The sequence below is a fragment of the Pseudonaja textilis genome, chromosome 5 (assembly GCF_049901715.1).
Source record: "Pseudonaja textilis isolate UNSWEBS1 chromosome 5, rPseTex1.2, whole genome shotgun sequence".
Lineage (NCBI taxonomy): Eukaryota > Metazoa > Chordata > Lepidosauria > Squamata > Elapidae > Pseudonaja > Pseudonaja textilis.
Genome location: NC_141994.1, coordinates 25414963 through 25429425, shown reverse-complemented (window position 1 = coordinate 25429425; position 14463 = coordinate 25414963). Strand labels below are relative to the sequence as shown.

The 14463-nt window shown below is 42.7% G+C and overlaps 1 protein-coding gene and 1 long non-coding RNA gene across 10 annotated transcripts in view; one reads left to right on the top strand and one right to left on the bottom strand.

Annotated features, from left to right (window-relative positions):
• The window catches only part of LOC113436599 (platelet glycoprotein 4-like), a 56740-nt gene that overhangs the window by 31328 nt on the left and 10949 nt on the right, over positions 1-14463 (bottom strand). For 7 of the 9 annotated variants that reach the window (XM_087934380.1, XM_087934381.1, XM_026701088.2 and 4 more), the window contains 2 exons: positions 11682-11781; positions 9860-10093 (listed from right to left, as the gene is read on the bottom strand). In XM_087934380.1, the coding sequence (XP_087790506.1) occupies positions 9860-9979 (120 nt within the window). In that variant the 5' untranslated portion in view covers positions 9980-10093; positions 11682-11781. Of the gene's footprint in view, positions 1-9859; positions 10094-10423; positions 10660-11681; positions 11782-13354; positions 13530-14463 lie in introns of those variants that run through there. The other 2 variants (XM_087934384.1, XM_087934385.1) reach the window with 2 other exon arrangements.
• Positions 13507-14311, top strand: LOC148125565 (uncharacterized). The gene is made up of 2 exons (XR_015743800.1): positions 13507-13647; positions 13984-14311. It is a non-coding gene; the product is annotated as an uncharacterized LOC148125565 (long non-coding RNA).

Genomic DNA, 14463 nt, shown 5'->3' with positions numbered 1-14463 from the left:
CTCGGGGGAATTTATATGGAACAAAATATGGGAAGGAAGATAAATGGTTCCACTTGAAAACTATCTAGGTGAAAGAACAGGAAAAAGGAACCAAACTAATTTCCAACTAATTTGGAAAAAAAGCAAACAGGGAGATTCCTGTCAACAGATGTCTAAATCAGACCAAACATATAGAAAAATATATTTATGGGAGACATTTCTCTCTCTTTTTTTTTTTAACGGGCTAACATTGTAAACTGCTTAGAGACAGTTGTAAAGCAGTATATAAGTCTACGTGCTGTTGCTATTCCTTCCTTCCTTCCTTCCCCCCTCCCTCCCTTGTTCCCTTTCTCATTCTTGTTCCTGCTGGCGCAGTGGTTAGAATGCAGTATTGCAGGGTAATTTATGCTCACTGCCAGCAGTTCAATTCTCACCAGGTTCAAAGTTGACTCAGCCTTCCATGGCTAGAGTCCAGTACTGCAAGCTACTTCTGCTGCAGCCAGCTGCCTGCAGTTTGGCGGTTCAAATCCCACCAGGCTCAAGGTTGACTCAGCTTTCCCTCCTTCTGAGGTGGGTAAAATGAGGACCCAGATTGTTGGAGGACAAGAGACTGACTCTGTACACTGCTTAGAGAGGGCTGTCAAGCACTGTGAAGCAGTGCATAAGTCTAAGGGCTATTGGCATGCAAAAGAGAATGAGGATCTGTGCAAATGCTCTATAGGATTTTGAGTTAATGCTGGATCACAAAGTGTATTTTTAAATATATATATATATATTGTAGAGTTACTTCACAAAACAATGTTGCCTTCTGGTGCATTTAAATATTACCCTATAGAACACAGTTCAACACAGAGTGTTCCCAATTTAGGAGCATTATTGAGCCCAAAATTTATACTGCTAAGTGAGACCTCTGCTAAGCGGAGCTTTGCCCCATTTTATAACCTCTCCTGCCACTGTTGTTAAATGAATCATTGCAGTTATTCCATTAGTGGCATGGTTGTACAAAGTAGCCCTGGAGTTATGACCACAATTGACTCCAAAATTCATGTTGCTAGTGTCAACTCAAAAATATTTCTCTGGTGTTTTAGAGTTGCCAGCAGAAAGGGGAAGCAGTGCATACCTTAAATGCTTTCATAGATAATTGCTAGGCCACCAGAGATTCTGGTGCACAAGATTATTACTGGAGAGCATGATTGATGACTCTTGGTTATGGATGTGTCCCATTGGATAACATACATCCAGGGGTTGTGGGGGAAAGACCAGGGTCAAGGGTGAAATGTGTGATGTGTCTCAGAGTCGTCTACATGTTCACTCCTAATAAATCTTGTTTTTTTAAAAAAAAACTCAGAGAGATACGGCTAGAGACTCATGGTTTAAATGGGAGTGGATGCTGGATACGGTGACCCGGAGTGTAACACAAACGTAACAACATCCAAAGCATAAATAAATGTCCTTTAATGCCTCCAACTTGGCCCCACTGTTCAATAATTCTCAGTTGGAGATAAAACTGACTCAAAAATAGTCTTCAAAAGAAAGCAATACAGTCCGAACTTAATGAGTAGATAGAGGTGAAATAAAAAAACCAAACAAACAAACTACAATGAAGAAAATCCCACAACAGATCAGGATAAGTAATTACCAACTTCAAGGAGATAACAAGGCACAGTCTGTTGGAAGGACGCCAACCAAGATAACTTCAGTCCAAAATAAAACATGCTTTGCTTCTGGCAACATTGTGTTTTAACCATCTCTCTTATATACTATTCACCCCAGTTGCAACCAATGAGGGGATCACGGCCACTTCCTCTCTCATAAGCCAAGTTGTTTCCTTTTCCGTTCCTCCCTGTGTGCCCTAGGATGAAGAGGGGATGGGCCTGGTTCTTCCTCTGACTGCCCAGTTGGTCTCTGCCCTTCCCCAGCCTCCTCCACAACCTCCGGAGCCACACTTCCACTCCCTGTCGGCTTTTCCTCCTCTCCCTCAGAGTCCGACTCTAACAAGGGCATGACACGAGAGCACTGACAGCTAGTTGTTATGTGAATTTTGCCCTGTGTTGTGGCCTTCCTTGCCACACGTCTTAAGTAAATCATGGTGTTGCAGCAAATCCTGTTTCCAAATCAGGACACAAGACCAGGAAAGGTTGGAGAATACAGGTTTTTATTTGTGCACAAGGTTCAGAGCATTAGAATGGCAAATTCTGAACCCCTGGCTCTTCCTGAGGCGTCACTTTTATACATGTCATGACCTCAGCTTAGCCCGGGGCATTACTTTTATTAAACTATACCAACAAAGGAGAATAACATATATACCAAGAAAAGAGAAGTACATAAAATTACTCATTTTATCTTACACCATCTGTTATTTTCCATATCTACCCTCATTTACTGTAATATGGTTAGTTCCTTGGTTCAGTATCCTTGAGGTTTTACACAATATTGTACTAAGCAAAGCCTTGGGGAACTGGGGGACCCCTGCCAAATACCAAAGTGCTTTATGTGTGATTTTCCCACCGCTTTAATGGCAGTTGTTAAGTGAGAAACACGGTCATGAAGTGATGACCCCGTGGACTTGGCTAGTCAGAAGGTCTCAAAGGGGGATCACGTGACCCCAGGGACATGGCAACCATCATAAATATGAGGCAAGTAGATCAAATGAATTTTGATCACGTGGCCATGAAGATACTACAAGGGTCCTTAAGTGTGAAAAAATGTCATAAGTCACTCTTTCCGTTACCGTTGTAACTTTGAATGGCCACTAAATGGACTTGTTAGTCGAGAACTTTCTGGAAAATGAAACTCTGCCTCTATCCACACCCACAACTCCTTCTTCCCAAAAGATTGTAATTCGAATGACTGAATTACAGAGCCTGAGTCACCTTCCATTATGACAGATAGATTCTGCTTAAGGGGAAAGAAAGAAAGAAAGAAAGAAAGAAAGAAAGAAAGAAAGAAAGAAAGAAAGAAAGAAAGAAAGAAAGAAGAGGGAAGGAGGGAGGGAAGTAAAGAATGAGAGGGAGAGGGAGGGAAGAGGGAGGGAGAGAGAGTAAGGAAGGAAGGAAAGAAAAATGAGAGGAGAGAGAGGAAAGAAGGAAGGAAGGAAGGAAGGAAGGAAGGAAGGAAGGAAGGAAGGAAGGAAGAAAGAAAGAAAGAAAAGGAAGGAGGGAGGGAGAGGAAGGAAGGAATGAATGAAAAAAAGAAAAGAAAATGAGAGGGGGAGGGAGAGAGAAAAGAAAGAAGGAAGAAGAAAGGAAGGAAGGAAGGAAGGAAGAGGGAGGGGAGAAAATAATGAGAGGAAGAGAGGGAGAAAAAAGAAAGAAGGAAGGAAGAGGGAGGGAGGAAAAGAATGAGAGGGGAGAGAGAGGAAAGAAAGGAAAGAAGGAAGGAAGGAAGGAAGGAAGAAAGAAAGAAAGAAAGAAAGAAAGAAAGAAAGAAAGAAAGAAAGAAAGAAAGAAAGAAAGGGAAAGGAAAGGAAAGGAAAGGAAAGGAAAGGAAAGGAAAGGAAAGGATTGTGGGGCAAAGGTAATATAAAATTAGACCCATTACCGCAATATTGCAGGAGATGAAAGAATGAAAGAAAATTCCATGCAAGTCCTTTGGAAAAACCCTAAGACCTGGACAAATATCATAAAACAGAACCTTTTCAGCAACCACACCTGTAGCATGGGAGACAGATCTGATGTTCTGCAACCTCAACTGAATATTAAACAAAGGGTAGATAAGATGATCAAAGGGCTTGAAATAAATAACTCTCCTAGGAGAAGGGATCACAATAGATGGAAATTTCCAGTTTGGGAAGAGGGAAAACAAAGACGGGCCATTACGGTGATACATGAATATGGTCCTACAGAAGGAGAATAATAATGGGACAGTCAGGACGAGGAAAACAAAGTCTTGCTAATCTATGGAATGTGGAGGAGGCAACGGGTGCAACCACATGTCAGTGTGTCGTGTTGCACAATCTGTGCGGCTTTAAAAGAGGATTAACTAAAGGCTTATAGAAGATCTTGTTCTGCAGTAGCTCCATTACCGAAGGGACATTCTTGGTCTTCTATGTGGGGGGAGGTACTATTGGCCCCAGTTCCTACCGTGGGCTTCCTTCTGGCGACTGGTGGGCCCTTCTCTCTGTGTGTCCATCTCTCTGGTCTTGCAGTCCATCCACTTATATTAAAAACTAGCTGGATACCTGTGCTTCACTACGAAGCTATGTGGTTGGGCTTAATTTTGGAGGAGGAAAATAAGGTGGGGGGCAGAAATTGTGTCTCTGCCTACCAGCATCCATCGGTATTCATCTGGCTAGCATCCAGTCAGTGTGTGGGAGAGTTGAGGGCTGTTTGGAAACTGAAAAAGTATTTGCTGTGTGAGAAAGAAAGACACAACAAGGAGCCTGGGCGTGGTTTAGCTCAACTGTTCTGTACTAAAGTTGGTTGCTACTGTGAAAGTAAAACTGAAACCAAAACTCCTCTCCCCTGCTCCTGTTTGGCATTTGGAAGAGATTTCTTTTCAGGTGGGGAGCGGGGGAGTAGAACTCCTTAACATCAGAGCATGTTAATAATAATAATAAATACTAATACTCTGATGGTCATTTGGAAAAATCCTTTCTTAGCACCTAGAAGCTAAGTGGAACGTATGTGGCAAACTTCAAATTTGTACAGTTCTGGAGATTTTGTGATGATGCATGATGCTTTTATATATATAGATAATAAAGTCTCCTGCTGAGTTGAACTTGGTTAATGGCTCTATGTACACATTTCTGAAATCTTCTGGAAGCAATATAAGGAAGTGACTGATAGTATAATAAAACATATCTTATATATTATGCGCCATGGTGGCGCAGTGGTTAGAGTGCAGTACTGCAGGTTTCTTTTGCTGACTGCTGGCTGACTGCAATTTGGCATGACGAATCTCACCAGGCTCAAGTTTGACTCAGCCTTCCATCCATAAAATGAGGACCCAGAATGTTAGGGGCAAGAACCTGACTCTGTAAAACCGCTTAGAGAGGGCTGGAAAGCACTGTGAAGCGGCATATAAGTCTAAGGGCTATTGCTATATAGATTGCAAGATAAGGAACTGGCATGATAGCACTGTTCCAATATTTGAGGGGGTCTCACACAGAAGAAGGGGGTCAACCTGTTTTTCAAACCACCTGAGGGCAGGACAAGAAGTAACAGGTTTTGAAGAAGAGACTGGACAGTCTCTTGCCTGAGATGGTATAGGGTCTCCTGCTTGAGCAGGGGGCTAGACTAGAAGACCTCCAAGGTCCCTTTCAGCTCTGTTCTAAGAAGGGATGGAAGCTTATCAAAGAGAGATTAAGAAGAAATTAAGAAGAAATTTCATGATAGTGAGAACAATTCATCTGTGGAATGGTTCACCTTCAGAAATTATGGGTGCTTCATCCCTTGAGGCTTTTAAGAAGAGACCGGGCAGCTATTTTCTGGAATGGTATAGGGCCATGATGGGGAACCTATGGCACACGTGCCACCAGTGACACGCAGAGCCATTTGTAAGAGCACGTGAGCTGCAGGCAAACTTACCTCACTGCGCATGTGCATGCCTCACAGCTGATTTTCGGCTGGTTTGAGGCCTTTTTCGGCCTCCCAAAGGCTTGGGGAAGGCTTCTGCAGGCTTTGCAGGCTGAAAACTAGCCCCATTTTGCTACTTCCGGTATTTTCAGAAAAACAGGAAGTGACTAAACAGGTCTAGTTCTCGGCCTACAAAGCCTGCAGAAGCCTTCAGCCTTTGGGAGGCCGAAAAAGGCTTCAAACTGGCTGAAAATCAGCTGTGAGGCGCAGTGCAGGTAAGGAGCTGGGGAGTGGATGTGTGGGTGGAAGGATTGCGCATACATGCGTAGGGGGTGTGGGAGGGGCGCACATTGCTTTCTGGGTGAGTGCGAGCATGCAAGCGCACACAATTTTTGGCACAGGAGCCCCAAAAGGTTAGGGTCTCCTGCTTGAGCAAGGGGTTGCACTAGAAGACCTCCAAGGTCCCTTCCAACTCTGTTATTCTATCTTCAGTCAGTGATTTGCATTGCTCTTTTTTGGAGGGGAGGCTGCAACCAATCAAAGTTGCCATTTTTGCAATTGTCTGTTGTCCCTCTTTTCAATGACAATCAGGCCCAGCCCTTGCTGAGCTTTTTCAAGTCAAAGGTTAAAGGGTGACCAGGGGCCATCACCTCTTCTGATGATCCAAATACTGTAGGCACCTCTGCTTCCCTCCAGAATATGCAACAAGGCTGAGATCTGTTTACCTGGATGTTATGCAAATATTTTAGCAGTGCTACAATCACTGACTCATTTAGTCTGGACTTCTTTAATCTTTTCATTCGCCTACATCATCAAACGCCTACTCCAGGGCAAGTTGTTCTGTACCTCAGTGGTTGAAGATAATTCATTCTGTAGCATGACAGACTTGTAGAGTAGGCAAATGTGGATGGAATAACTCCTCCGATGAGTTCAGAGATTAGAAATGAGCATGAAAAGAAGATACGGAGACCCAGTGGGTCTAGTAGAAACGATTTCCATCCTTCACCCAGCCAAATTTCTAGCCTTTGATTTAAAAATCAAAGATAATTTTCAACATGAAAAGAGGGACTAGGGAAGACATGATAGTAGTGTTCCAATATTTGAAGGGGCTCCTAAAAAGACGAGGGGCTCAAATTATTTTCCAAAGGCAGGACAAGAACAACGGATAGAAACTAAAAGAGAAACAACCTTGAACTAAGGAGAAATGTTATATTCTAGCACAGCCTGCAACAAATTGATTGTCGGATGTAGGCATACAGAAATGATAAGGAAGGACAATTGCACTAAAAAGAAGGGATCTTTGCAAAAGTCAAATTTAAGAACTCGCCATGCCACGCAAACATTTCCTTAACCTGGATCCTGCTGTGAGGGCTGTTTGTGACAGGCAGAAAGTATATTTGCATTTCGCAACAGATACGAAATGACCCCAGTCACAATCATGCCAAGGCTATGTCAGCTGTTGACTTTTTTTTTTTTTATCTTTTAACCTAACCAAAGAGCTCTGTGTATTGTTTGCACACTTCCTCATTTAAGAAATTACATTTGTTTTATTTCTTCTAGCCAAGGGCAAACTTGAATTTTTTTAAAAATAGTTTAAAACAGTTTTAACAATGGGGGTGGTTGTCAATATTTTCTTCCTGTTAAAGGAAGGAAATTCCTTCTTGTTAAAGGAAGGAAATTCCTTCCTGTTAAAGGAAGGAAATTGCTATGGTAGTTCATTGGTTTCTTCCAAAGCTGGGCTGGGCCTCTGAGATTGGAAAAATTGAACTAAGGGATTATATATTTCTCACCGGCTCACATTTACAAGTGAAGCAACCACATGTGGACGGAGAAAAACTGTGCTGACTCAGCAATGTGCTTTTCAAAAGGAGAACCAGGGCAATTGCTAAATGAGAACACAGAAGCCAAGTTTACACCTGGTCAAACCACAAACAAGTGTTTGTGGTTTTGGCAAGCTAGATTTTTCCAAAAGGCTGTTATACTGGATCTATGACTTCGACGTGTAGTTTTAAATTACACTACGCAGAGGCTGTCCTTTGAATGTTGTTTAATGTTCCAGCTTGAATGATATGGACGAGGAAATTAAGGCGCTTGTCCTATTTGCAAGGCGACGGCATGACATGATGGTAGAAGGGGAGTGCCACCATCTGCCACAAAATCTTGGGTGGTTTGAAGCCACCCAAGATTTGTATTTTCCTTTCCTTGTTGGTGCATGTCTTACAAACAATTACAGGATAACACAATGGAATAACAGAGTTGGAAAGGATCTTCTTGGAGCTCATGCATTATCTGAAGAAGATGAAAATTGTTAGCTCTCATCACTCGACAAAGAAAATAGGAAAGCACTTCCGGAGATTCTCTAGGTTTCCTTTAAATGACAACATTTCAGGAAACCCAACTGGCTGGTTGACTGAGGTTGTACCAGACTGTGAAAGCTACTATTTAAACAGTGAATCTGATTATAAGATTATACCGTTGTTATGAGAAAAGTTTAGAGCAGTTCCAGTCTGACATTTGCAGCTCTTTGAAATTGAGAAATTTCAATTGCTTGTTTATGTCAAAGTCCTTAAAGAGGAAATTGTGGCAGGAACAAATATCTGTGTGGAATCAGAAGCCTCGTGGAGAAGAAGCACATATCAACAGGGTTGGCCACGTAAGCAAAAATGCTTGCATGGTAACACGACATTCATGAGGTCTAACTCCGGTGAGACAGAAAGGAGAAGAAATGAAACCAGAAGCATTTTAATTTACTTTGAGATGAAGCTCCTGATCGGTATCGGTGATAAACTCAAAACACGAAACATTAGATCTTAAAAGATGATCAGTGGCTAAAATGACTGTATGATTCAGTGCTGGATTTTGTCCAGGCAACTGCTAAAATAATAATAACAATCTACTTAAAAGGGATTCTGCTCCTTCCTTGAGCAGATGTTACCATTCAAATTATTGGGAGTGTTTAAGGGCCCTCCAAATGCTCCAACCACCATGGGTGGTCATTGATTGATTTGGTATCATCAGTATTTTATCTACCACAGAAGGAGGAGAAGGAGGAGGAGAAGGGAGGAGGAGGGGGAAGAAAAAGAAGGAAGGAAGGAAGGAAGGAAGGAAGGAAGGAAGGAAGGAAGGAAGGAAGGAAGGAAGGAAGGAAGGAAGGAGGAAGGAGGAGGAGGAGGACAAGGAGGAGAGAATGAAAATATGAAACAGACTCAGACTGAATCCACACTAGATGGAAGTGCTGTTGGTGAAGATGACCTTCTTGGTCATTGCCTCCATATGCTCCAGTTTGGACCATGTGGGAAGGGAGGAAATCAAGGATGTCTACAGAATAGATACAGAATGTCTCCTTCCTTCTTTCCTCCCTCCCTCCCTCCCTCCCTCCCTTCCTTCCTTCCTTCCTTCCTTCCTTCCTCCCTTCCTTCTCTTTCTATTTCTTTATAGAAAGGGCTCTGCCTAGGTTGAAGGTTTCTTTGTCAGAACATCTGAATGGTGAGATGAAATTCTACAAACAGGTTAGATGCAATTGTGGCAACTTAAGTTGTGATAGTGTTGGCTTACATCACACCATCTGCTTGGTTTGGTACAGCAACCAAACAGAAGAGGTACAAATTTCCAATGGATAGTCAAGACTGCAGAAAGAACAATTGCAATCAGGTGGACTTCTGTAGAAGACCTGCATATTGTGTGGGTCAAAAGGACAAAGAAGGTAACTGTAGACCCCTCATCCTAAAGGTGATTTTTCAAGAGGCAACTGGACTTTATGGTTTTTCTTTGAAGACGTTTCACTTCTCATCCAAGAAGCTTCTTCAACATTGACTAGACGGTAGGGAAGAACCAGTCAGAGCTGAAGAAGCTTCTTGGATGAGAAGCGAAACGTCTTCAAAGAAAAACCAGTTGCCTCTTGAAAAAGCACCTTTGGGACAACCATGACCTGGATGACTGAGAATATCCATAGACTCTGTAGATCCCTCCTATCCCGGACATAAATTGTTTCAACTTATCCCGTCAAGATGGCACTACAGAGCATTGCAGGCCAAAACAACTAGACCCAAGGACCGTTTCCCATCCCTTTAGACCATCACCCTGCTGAAAGACTAATTGCCACAGTGCTGTCTATTGTCTATATGTATTTCCCATGTAGCATGGCTATAGTATTGCTATTATTGTTGATCCTTCTTATCATCTTTCTTACTTTGGTATTATTACGATGGATATCATTACTCAGTTGCCTTGCATGAGAGCTTCTGACCAGAGACAAATTCCTTTACTATCTAACCATACTTCATCATTCAGTTCAATTCAATTCAGTGTTGAGAAGAAAGGGATGAATATATGCAGAAATAGAAGGAATGGTGAATATCTCTTACCCTTTTTATTGTCTTCTGAACAAAATGATTTCCAACTGGGATTAAAACTCCTCCAAGGATGGCTAGCACTGCCCCAATGATTGCCACAGTCAGCAAGCCACAACGTTGATTACACCCCATGCTTCTTCACCCAGTCGCAAGGCGTTTGCAGCTATTCCTCCTGCTACTCTGATCTCTTACACTTCTCTTCTTCTGAAGTTCCCTCAAAATACGTATTGGGGAGACCTAAGCAGGCTTTCAAAAGAGATCAAAGCACCGAATAAAGCATCAAGAATTCCATTGCAAAAAACATCATTTTGTGCCAATAGAAACAAGCAATTAAAAAAAAAAGGCAAGGAGGTTTAGAATAGCAAACACACAGAGTCAACACAACTGAAACCTGGCTAAATGGTTTGTAGATAGTCCTTGAATTACAAACATAATTGGGACCGGAACTTTCAGCACAGAGCAAAATAGCAATAGCCCTTAGACTTATATACTACTTCCCAGTGCTTTACAGCCCTCTCTAAGGGTTTACAGAGTCAGCCTGTTGCCCCCAACAATCTGGGTCCTCATTTTACCCACCTTGGAAGGACGGAAGGCTGAGTCAACCTTGAACCTGGTGAGATTCAAACTGCCAAATTGCAGTCAGCTGGCAGTCAGCAGATGTAGCCTGTAGTACTGAACTCTAACCACTGTGCCACCACAGTTCTGGTTAGAATGTAGTACTATGGTCATTAAGTGGATTCTTGTATATATGTGTGTGTATGTATGTAATTTCAGGCTGAATGGTTTCTTTCTTCATGAAATAAATCCACATTTGGTCAAGACATGTCAGAGGGGAGGAAATTAATTGCATCCTTTAGCTAGGAAAGCTTGATTGCATTCGTTGTTTGGCAGATTCTAAACTTGGTTCCCAGCCAAGCATATGAACCTCCCACTCCACTAAAGAGAAAGGACTGAGCTACATGGTTTCAAATGTATGTTTACAAATGCTTTTCCTTAGTTGTTACTTTATTCTTCCATAGAAGAAGCATATAGCGGCAAGGTGTTTGAGTGTGTTTGGTAGAGGTTTGGCCTTGGCTCCTTCTTAGGGCCAATACTGGCCAAAGTCACCCAGTTGGTATCACCTTTAAGGTGGGACAAGAACTCACAGTCTCCTGGTGTCTTGCTTGGTGCTTTCACCACCCCCACCAAACTGGCTTTATGATTTTAAGGTAGTCTAGGCAAAAAAAAAGGTACAAACAGAACCTAAGAAGCTTCTTAGAAGAGCAGTGAAACATTTTCAAGGAAACATTTCAAACACTTTCTCCAAATGTTTCAGATGTTTTCTTCAGAACTGAAGAAGCTTCTTGGATGAGAAACAAAACTTTTTCAAGGGGGTAAAAAATAGCAAGAAAGTCCAGTGGCCTTTTGAAAAGTACTTTTGGGATACGAAAATCAGTGGTGGAATTCAAAATTGTTTACTCCCGGTTCTGTGGGTGTGGCTTGGTGGGCAAGGCAGGGGAAGGATACTGCAAAATCCCCATTCTCTCCCCATCCCACCAACCTACTTTCCAGCTCCGTTCTCCTGTGCAGGGCAACCAAACCAGACCCAGCTGGGACTCGATGGGAGGCAGAGGAGAAATGGGGTTGGTGGGGCCAGTCAGAGGTGGGATTTGCCAGTTTTCCAAACTACTCAAAATTTCCGCTACCGGTTCTGTAGAACCGGTCAGAACCTGTTGAACGCCACCTCTGATGAAAATCTAGGGTTTCTCCTCCGTCTTCCAAATTTCCATGTAGGACACCCTAGACCCCTACAAAGACAAACGAGCCTTGATAGACCTGGTACATATATACTTACATGCAACATGCTAGAAGAGCAGCAACAGTAGGAATAGTGTCAAGGGTTAGGACTCCAAAAACATCTGAGAGGTGTGTCTTGCTAACCTCTCTTTCCTAAGCTGCAGAAGAGAAAAAAAAAAAAGAATTGAAACCATTGCATCATTTAAGGCAAGTCTTGGGGAAGTCACTATAACTGCCGGAGAATTAGAAATATTATTTTAGGGGGAAAAAGAAAGAAAAACCAGCAAAATCCAAGCAGCTACACTATTTCAATATTGCATGTAGGACGCTTTGGAGAGAGAAGGGGATGGGACAAGGCTACAGTGTTGTTGTTGGCTCCACACCCCAAAAGGCAGATGAATGATCCTTGTTTGTTTTAGGAAAATGGGCTCTCTTCCTTTCCTAAAACAATGGGAGTTCGCAGCTTCCACTTTGGCTGGCTGGGAAGAGTGGAAGCTTCTCATCAACTGCTATCACAATAGCAGGCTGGTGACTCATCTGACCGGCTGGAGTTTGAACGCTAAGCAAGGTTGGTCCCCAAGGAAAACACTATGAAATCCTTGGGCCCTTAAGTTGGGAGGGAGGAATGATCCTAGAAAAACGTCAAAAACTTCATGAGGTGTCAAACTGTGTCCAGTTTTGGTTACCACATTATAAAAAAAGATACTGAGACTCTAGAAAAAGTGCAGAGAAGAGCAACCAGGATGATAAGGGGACTGGAGGCTAAAACATATGAAGAACGGTTACAGGAACTGGCCCTAGCTAGTCTAGGGAAGAGAAGGACCAGGGGAGACATGATGGCAGTCTTCCAGTATTTGAGGGGCTGCTACAGAGTGGAGGAAGAGGTCAAGCTATTTTCTAAAGCGCTTGTAGGCCAGACAAGGAATAATGGATGGAAACTGATCAAGGAGAGATTCAACCTGGAAATAAGGAGAAACTTTCTGACAGTGAAAACAACCAAACAATGGAACAATGGAGCGCCATCACTTGAGACTTTAAAAAAGAGATTGGACTGCCATCGGTCAAAAATGATATAGAGTCTCCTGCTTGGGTGGTGGGTAGTGGACTAGATGACCTACAAGGTCCCTTCCAACTCTGATTATTTGTTATCTGTTAAGCTTGGATGAGAAGACCTTCAAGATCCCTTCCAACTCTGTTATTCTGTTCAGCATTACTTGGTTGTGTGTTTTCCTTTTTCCTTTCCTTTCCTTTTTCTTTTCCCTTCCCGTCATTTTTCCCATCTCCTTTCTTCTCCTCTCCTCCTCTCCTTTCTCTTCACCTTTCCTCTCTCCTTTCTTCTCTTCACCTTTCCTTTCTCTCTCTCCCCTTCTCTTCACCTCTCCTTCTCTTCTTTCCTCTCCTTTTCTTCTTTCCTTTCCTTCTCTTCACCTTCTCTTTCTCTTCCGTTTCCTTTTTTCCTCTCCTTTTCTTCTCTTCACCCCTCCTTCTCTTCACCTGTCCTTTCTTTTCTCTCCTCTCCTTCACCTCTCCTTCACTTCCCCTTTATTTTCCTTCCCTTCCTCTTCTCCTCTCCTCTCCTTCCCTTCCCTTCCCCCTTCCCCTTCCCCCTTTGCCCTTCCCTTCCCCCTTCCTAACTGCTCCATTGTTAACTTTTCCCTGGTTTCTTCAATTTTCATCTCAAATCCCACCCCTCCTCCAGTCCCTTTTAGCAGAAAAACCTCTTCTTCTTACCTTACAGACAGACACCTACCAAATGTATTATTATTCCAGCTAGGAGGCTCGATTTCCCCCTTCCCCACTGTAGACCAGCCAGCAACTGCCTTGTTTAGCAACCCTTTGCAGCAGCAGCAGGAATGCAAAAGCGGGTTTGCAAACCAGTCACCACATTTGCAAACCGTGCAGCTCTGCAAAGCAACGGGAAAGCTGACCTTGTGTCATGCCGCACCTATTGCTTCAACCATTCTGCAATCTGGGCTGAATTGGCATCGTTACCCGATTGCATTCCAAAAACTCCAGGGAAACAGGTAGGAAGGTCAGAATTCCCTTCTCCTTCCTGTTCCTGCTATGCCATTACATTTTGAGAAGGGTTTTCACATAGTTTTCTGCCACTCCCCAAGGCCTGCCATGGATTCCGTGCACTTCCACTTAAAAGGACACATGAAAGCAATCATCCCAACTTTATTATGCATGCTTTGATTTCCAATTTATTTATTTTTTTAAACAAAAATGTGCACCTGATAAAAACTAATGTATTTATGGACTGAAGCACTTCACACTCCTTATCAAAATCCTGCGATAATTTTATGATCATATTACAACTAAGCCGGCTCACTTTGGTTTTTTTTTTTCTTTTCTTTCAGATTTGCAGACTTGGAAGGGACCTTGTCGGTCATCTAGTTTAACCCCCTCCTGCCCAAGCAGGAGATCCTACACCATTTCTGACAGATGGAAGTACAGTTTCTTCTTGAAAGCTTCCAGTGATGAAGCTTCCACAACTTCCGAAGGCAACTTCTATTCCATGGGTTGATTGCTCCACAGGATGCCTACATTTCCAGTTGTTCTATTTAAGCCTTAAGAAAAAGGCCCCTGACGGGATAATAAATCCTTGCTCTATCTCTTATCTTTCCATCAAGAGCATCTGGGTTTGTTTGTAAGGTCCGCCCTGAGTCTGAATAAGTCTATAATTGCATAAGGCTGTGGATCTCCTTATGTTTGAGGTGCTTGAATAATCCTGGTTCTAGACTACCCCGTTTCCCTGAAAATATGACCTATCCTGAAAGTAAGTCCTAACTTGATTTTTACACATCCACCCAAAATAAGCCCTAATTAAGATCCCACCA